This window comes from Oncorhynchus nerka, linkage group LG11 (genome assembly GCF_034236695.1).
Source record: "Oncorhynchus nerka isolate Pitt River linkage group LG11, Oner_Uvic_2.0, whole genome shotgun sequence".
NCBI lineage: Eukaryota > Metazoa > Chordata > Actinopteri > Salmoniformes > Salmonidae > Oncorhynchus > Oncorhynchus nerka.
The window spans coordinates 33,525,095-33,532,082 of NC_088406.1; the positions used below are offsets into that span (position 1 = coordinate 33,525,095).

The 6,988-nt window shown below is 43.9% G+C and overlaps 1 protein-coding gene across 2 annotated transcripts in view; it reads right to left on the reverse strand.

Annotated features, from left to right (window-relative positions):
- The window catches only part of LOC115136730 (protein Smaug homolog 2-like), a 25,191-nt gene continuing 18,203 nt past the window's right edge, over positions 1-6,988 (reverse strand). For both annotated transcript variants that reach the window (XM_029672461.2, XM_029672460.2), the window contains exons 9-13: positions 6,170-6,285; positions 5,789-5,990; positions 5,212-5,338; positions 3,846-3,929; positions 1-3,626 (exon numbers count right to left, since the gene is read on the reverse strand). In XM_029672461.2, coding sequence (XP_029528321.1) covers positions 3,598-3,626; positions 3,846-3,929; positions 5,212-5,338; positions 5,789-5,990; positions 6,170-6,285 — 558 coding nt within the window. In that variant the 3' untranslated portion in view covers positions 1-3,597. The remainder of the gene's footprint in view (positions 3,627-3,845; positions 3,930-5,211; positions 5,339-5,788; positions 5,991-6,169; positions 6,286-6,988) is intronic.

Consider the following 6,988-nt stretch of genomic DNA (forward strand, 5'->3'; position numbering starts at 1 on the left):
TCACGTAACAAAAAAATGTAACTCCTTTATTTGGACTGTCTATCTGATCAATGCTGTATTTCAGATTATTCAAACCATGTGTGACAGTAAAAAGTAGTGTGTAAGCATGGGGTGCAAAATGTTCATTCATAAAACATTAGAAAAATGTTTGGGGAGTCCGAATTAAATATAAATTGTACAAGACAGAGATGCAAAAAAAAAGCCTACAACGTACTGCTTATTTATTATGCCAGGCAGGGACATTGACCACATCTGACAGACCACTGGAGGGAAGGAGTCTCATGTATGACAGGCTGGCTATGTACCTCATAATTCTGCTTGGCATGTGAAAATAAAGCCTGACTCATGAAGTGCACTTTCTAACCCATTTCACTGGAATGTAAACATGGGGGTAAACATATTCCTTGGCCAGTTGTTAGTGTTAGGCTAGACTCAAACTCACATATTATGGCTCAGATTGGCCATTTCATCCCTCTCTGCATCCTAAACCCCTGGCATGAACAGACTCAATTTAGCCTGGCCTAAAGAACTAAGCCTTTTCTACAAGTGGACTGGCCACCTCCTAAATGGAGGACTTACTTCAGGTGCCATTGTATGTATTGAGAGAAATTACAACCTGAGCCATATTACATGTCATGCTAGTATGAATGTATTATCAGTTTAATAGCTTAGATTGAGATCATTGGTTGCCTATCTGAATCTGAAATTTGTGAACATTTTTAAACCATTCAACTCTCTTAGTGAGCATGAATCTATTCATAAAGTCAGATCTATCCAAGAGCCAGCTCAGAGGAAAACCATGACGACTAGGACACTACTCTGGCTCAATAGCCAATCAGAGAGAGAGAGGAAGCTGTCACTGTGCAATTCAGGTGATATCAACGGTCTATCAGCCTGCTGCATCTGACAGTTCAAACACACAAGGCCAGGCAATATCAGTCTTCTCGTCACTCAAAAACTCCAGGAGCACAGAGCACAACAACATACCCTCATACAGGTCTCACTCACTAGACACTAGTATCTAGTCTAGTGAGAATGATGATTACAGCAAGTAGATAAGCAACTGAGGGGGTAAAAGGCATCTGTCATTCTCTACCCAGCTAGCTCACGTGTTAGAAGGCTTAGCTACGAGCTTTAGGCCTTACATATTGAGGAGACAGTATATTAATGAGCACTGAAGTGCCAACAGTCATTTTCAGACCCATCATTACACATCACAGAACATGAAATGGGCACTCCCAGAGGGAGGTAAACAGTGCTATTAGGAGGTATCAACATTGAACTCCAGTCCCATCATCTCTGCTCTCTGGAGGATTTGTAGACATTGAGCACTACTGTGACTGCAACACTGCCCTCTCTCAATATCTACAACAATCCTTCAATTAGTGTGGGGGAAAACATGCAATTATAGGAAAAAAGGACAAGTTATAAATATTAAGGGAGGGTAGTAAAAAAAAGTGGAAAAGTCAAGCTTGTAAATAACCATGTTTACTAAACAAATAGACCAGCCATGGCTCTGCAGAAATAAAATGCGAATGGATATCCCTGCCTCGTGATGCAACCAAAAGGTGATCCAAATGTTAAGACCATATACATACATGCACCTCCGCTCTGCCACATTCAAAGACAGAGGTTGTATAGGAGTTTCTGATTCAACACTGATACCACAAAATAAATGTTAGGGTTTTACAATTGGAACACAAAGAGATCCAAACAGGACATATTTCAAGCACCTTAAAAAGTTAGCCAGAATAGATTCCCACCCTACGCTTTCTTACAGTTGCACCGGGGTCGGACAGGCTTCCTGTTTAGATTAAGACACTGCGGAGCCGGTGTGAGATGCTGCTTGGAAAACGTACCTCAACCCAGGGATGAGAAATGCGTTGTACACCGAATTGTCCCATTATCCCAACTGTTACACCAAGAATATTGAACGACTGCTAGTTTCATCCTCGTGGTAGGTAGCAGAAGCCACAGCAGCCAGTTTGGAATGGCAGTGTCAGCCAATCAGCTCCATTGTTGTTCAACGCGACATGCCAGTCCATAATGGCTGCTGTGGCTACTGAGGGCGAAAACGGCAGTTTACTTAAAAACTAGCAGTCGTTCAATATGCTAGATGTAACATTTGAGATAATGGGCCAATTCGGAGTACAAACACATTTCTCATCCCTGGATTGAGGTACGTTTTCCGAGCCATAGATGTCTTAATCTGTCATCTTAGACTGTAAGTAAGCGTAGGGTCGAATCTATTCTGGCTACTTAAAAATTATGATTCATCAAATCTCTACACTGGCCATGTTGAGGAGAGGGCAGGGTGAGGTGGTGGGTAGTGGTTCATTCTGAGAGGCAGAGACAGCGCTTCCTTTGCATTTTTCAGAGCCAATCATAAATGGGACCTCTGGGTAGAAACAGAATTCATTAAGGTTCCTCACACAGCATAACATAGTGAGGTAACTACTTGCACAGATGCACCAACAGCTCCCCTCTTGGAATTCTTTTTTCCACCATTTTCTTTACCAATGCAATTTCTCACTCAGGCCCCACATAGAACCAACCTCATCAGCCCTTATTCAACCCTGTGGGGTTTGCCTCGGCGCTTAACTTGCAAATGAGATACATCATTTTTGTAGTAGGGAACAAAATATCAATGCGGACAAGTTCCAACCGACACGTTACCTTCAAACCGCCATTCTTTAAACAATTACCATGTATACTGTCGCATTGGCCACTCCAAAAATCATTCTAACATAGGGATTCACACAGAGCCCTTCTCTTTGGCCTAGTAGAGGTGGAGAGGTGTCAGAGCCAGTAATACCCATGTTGGGGGTAAACCCATGCTGGGTACGTGAAGGGAATGAGCCAGGGTGTTGGGTGTCTCTACGTATAGGGCCTAACTAGCTCTGGCTGTAGCTGGGTAGGGTGGTTGGGTAGACAGCTGTAGTTGTGTTTTAGGATCAGAACAGCGCTACAGGCTGGTCGTGTTTTAGGATCAGAACAGCGCTACAGGCTGGTCGTGTTTTAGGATCAGAACAGCGCTACAGGCTGGTCGTGTTTTAGGATCAGAACAGCGCTACAGGCTGGTCGTGTGTGATTAATCACTGTTCTAGTTCCCAAATCCACAGAGTGTGTGGGAGGCCAAGTGCCTTACTCCTGGTCGGGAGACCCTGGCGGTACAGTTACAGTATCTGGGGGTGAGAGGCGTGGCTCTGCGTGTTTCTGGGAGGAAAAGGGGAGAAACCTGTAAGATAGAACACCCTTAAGACAGCACCAATCCTCCATTTTCCTCTCAGAGCTCAACAATCTGAGCCTCATTCTGCTCGTTTTAATGTCACAGTCCTGCAGAAGACATTGAGCATGTTGCACAAGTAACCTCTTCTCCCTCCTGTAATATAATAGTCATCTGTATTCCATTTATAATAAACTTACTTAAGTATAATAAAGTAGAAAAATATCAGAGAACATATACAGTTGTCATTTTGTAGTGACCATTTTGCTTTGTTTTTTAAGCATATATTTTTGTGCTGGGCAAGAGGAACTGAACAGGCCTCAGTTGAAGTGAAGTGTCGGTTTGGTTTCTTCTTTTCACTGCTTTTATTTTCAAATTGTTGATGTTCGGTCAATTCCATCTACAGGAAGGAGGATTGGGAAGAAATTTATAATAGATACAAAATGTATTATCTTTTCATTTTGATTTCATATCGTAACTTTATTTCACTCTCTGACAAATACAAACTATTCAACAACATCAGAAAATTCCAGTTAACCTAAATGTGCTTTTAAATATCAGCGTCATAACACTTCCAAGAAGTTGGATGTGGGAGTGTAAGACGTGTGTTTTGACTCACCTCCTAAGGCATGCTCTGTCATACTGAGGCACAGTGACTCCAGCGTGGGGTTGATCTCCAGGTCTGCACCTGGAACTTGGCATTCTGGGAGACGAGACACAGGTCACTCAGTTACCCCGCTTGTGTGTGTACTATATCTGGACCATAAATCACTTCTTTTAAAAAAAACTGACAGATGCATTAGATATGGAGCCGTGTGAATGCGGTTTGTAGGGCGATGTGTGGGATGTGTAAGCTGCCGTAAAATTGGGTTTAGAAGGCTATGTGGGTGAAATGCATAAAGACCATGTATGATTGGGTTTGGAAGGAGATATCGCTGGGATATAAAAGGAAATGTGAATGAAGGTTGTAGTGACACATGCATGTGTATTTGTAAAAGACAGTGGGAATAGAGATTGAAACAAGGTGTGACTAGTATGTGTAAAAGGACAGTGGGAATAGAGATTGAAGCTAGGTGTGACTAGTATGTGTAAAAGGACAATGGGAATAGAGATTGAAGCAAGGTGTGACTAGTATGTGTAAAAAGACAGTGGGAATAGAGATTGAAGCAAGGTGTGTCTAGTATGTGTAAAAAGACAGTGGGAATAGAGATTGAAGCTAGGTGTGACTAGTATGTGTAAACGGACAATGGGAATAGAGATTGAAGCTAGGTGTGACTAGTATGTGTAAAAGGACAATGGGAATAGAGATTGAAACAAGGTGTGTCTAGTATGTGTAAAAGGACAATGGGAATAGAGATTGAAGCAAGGTGTGTCTAGTATGTGTAAAAGGACAATGGGAATAGAGATTGAAGCAAGGTGTGTCTAGTATGTGTAAAAGGACAATGGGAATAGAGATTGAAGCAAGGTGTGTCTAGTATGTGTAAAAGACAGTGGGACTAGAGATTGAAGCAAGGTGTGTCTAGTATGTGTAAAAGGACAGTGGGAATAGAGATTAAAGCAAGGTGTGACTAGTATGTGTAAAAGACAGTGGGACTAGAGATTGAAGCTAGGTGTGTCTAGTATGTGTAAAAGACAGTGGGACTAGAGATTGAAGCAAGGTGTGTCTAGTATGTGTAAAAGACAGTGGGACTAGAGATTGAAGCAAGGTGTGTCTAGTATGTGTAAAAGGACAATGGGAATAGAGATTGAAGCAAGGTGTGTCTAGTATGTGTAAAAGACAGTGGGACTAGAGATTGAAACAAGGTGTGGCTAGTATGTGTAAAAGGACAATGGGACTAGAGATTGAAGCTAGGTGTGACTAGTATGTGTAAAAGGACAATGGGAATAGAGATTGAAGCAAGGTGTGGATGGTATGTTTAAGACAGTGTATATGACGTTTAGAAGAGGTTGTGGTAATGTTTGGGAAGGGGGTGCTAGGATCCTACCGTGCTGCTGGAACAGGAGCATGGTTTGCGGGGAGGTGTGGACAGGGAGTGAGTGGGTCCGTTGCACGGAGCTGCGACTCTGGCTTGGCATGCTGTTGCTGCCCCCAGGGTTGGCAAACCACAGGTTCTACAGGGACAACAGAACATCTCTCATCACAAACATGCCACTCATCCTATATGTTCTACACCATGTTAGTCTTCCCAGCACGATGACTACAAAGAGACTCTTCCAGCTATGATAATGAACCAATGCATATCAAAATGCAGTGCCTAACCCACGTGTTTCCCTGGGTATTGCATTGATTAAACTGTCAGCACTTTCTGTGGTTGCACTTGTTAATCTGTCAAAACAAATGTTGTCTAAGGAAAGTTCATCACCCTGTGGGTATAATAACGTGTAGATCAATAGAATAATGTTAAATCTAATGTTGGCTAACTAGCTGTAACCCTCAATGAAAAATACTTCTTAGAAAATAATTTATATTGTGAATGAATCTGATTTTCCTATAAATTAACTTCAGTGGGTGTATTCCATGCCAACAGGCTATATGACATATGATCCCATCCTATGACTGACCTGTCTGCCCTGGCCTGGCAGTGTGGGGCTGGTGAGGGTGTGGCGTGGGGAGGCAACCCCAATGCCACCTGGACTCAGGAGCCCCATGCGCCCGGCAGGGAGGCCACGAGGGGGCATCTGGAATGCCCTCTGCCCCCTACGTGCCAGACCCCCAGCACTCACAGAGCCTGCTGTGGGGAGGGAGTTGGAACCATATGCCCAGCTAGAGGAGGCAGAGAGAAAAGGCATAAGACAGAGCCCTGGGGGAAATCCAGCTAGAGGAGGCAGAAAGAGAGAACCTGAACAAACTGCATACTAAAGTAGCAGAGAGAGCATGGCACAAAAACTCAGCTGCCATGACAGTGATAGATTAAAAGGAGAAGAGAAGTTCAGTGGTCTTACCCTTTCTGTCGGTACACAGGCATGTCCAGCATGGCTTTCCTTGGGAACAAGCGGAGCAGCTTGAGAACCTGCTGCTTCCAGGAGACCAGCCTCTTCCTCTGAGTCTCTGTGAAAGCCTGAGAGACAGAGACGAGAGAAAACGGTAAGAGACAGACAGATAGAGAGAGGGAGAGGTGGTGAGTGAGAGAGAGAGAGAGAGAGGTAAAAGAGGGAGAGATGGTGAGTGAGTGAGAGAGAGAGAGGTAAAAGAGGGAGAGATGGTGAGTGAGAGAGAGAGAGAGAGGTAAAAGAGGGAGAGATGGTGAGTGAGAGAGAGAGAGAGAGAGAGAGAGAGGTAAAAGAGGGAGAGATGGTGAGTGAGAGAGAGAGAGAGAGAGATGAGAGAGAGGAGAGTAAAAGAGGGAGAGATGGTGAGTGAGAGAGAGAGAGAAAAGAGGGAGAGATGGTGAAAAGAGGAGAGAGGTAAAAGAGGGAGAGATGGTGAGTGAGAGAGAGAGAGAGGTAAAAGAGGGAGAGATGGTGAGTGAGAGAGAGAGAGAGGTAAAAGAGGGAGAGATGGTGAGAGAGAGAGAGAGAGAGAGTAAAAGAGGGAGAGATGGTGAGTGAGAGAGAGAGAGAGGTAAAAGAGGGAGAGATGGTGAGTGAGAGAGAGAGAGAGAGAGAGAGGTAAAAGAGGGAGAGATGGTGAGTGAGAGAGAGAGAGAGAGAGAGAGAGGTAAAAGAGGGAGAGATGGTGAGTGAGAGAGAGAGAGAGAGAGAGAGAGGTAAAAGAGGGAGAGATGGTGAGTGAGAGAGAGAGAGAGAGAGAGATGGTGAGAG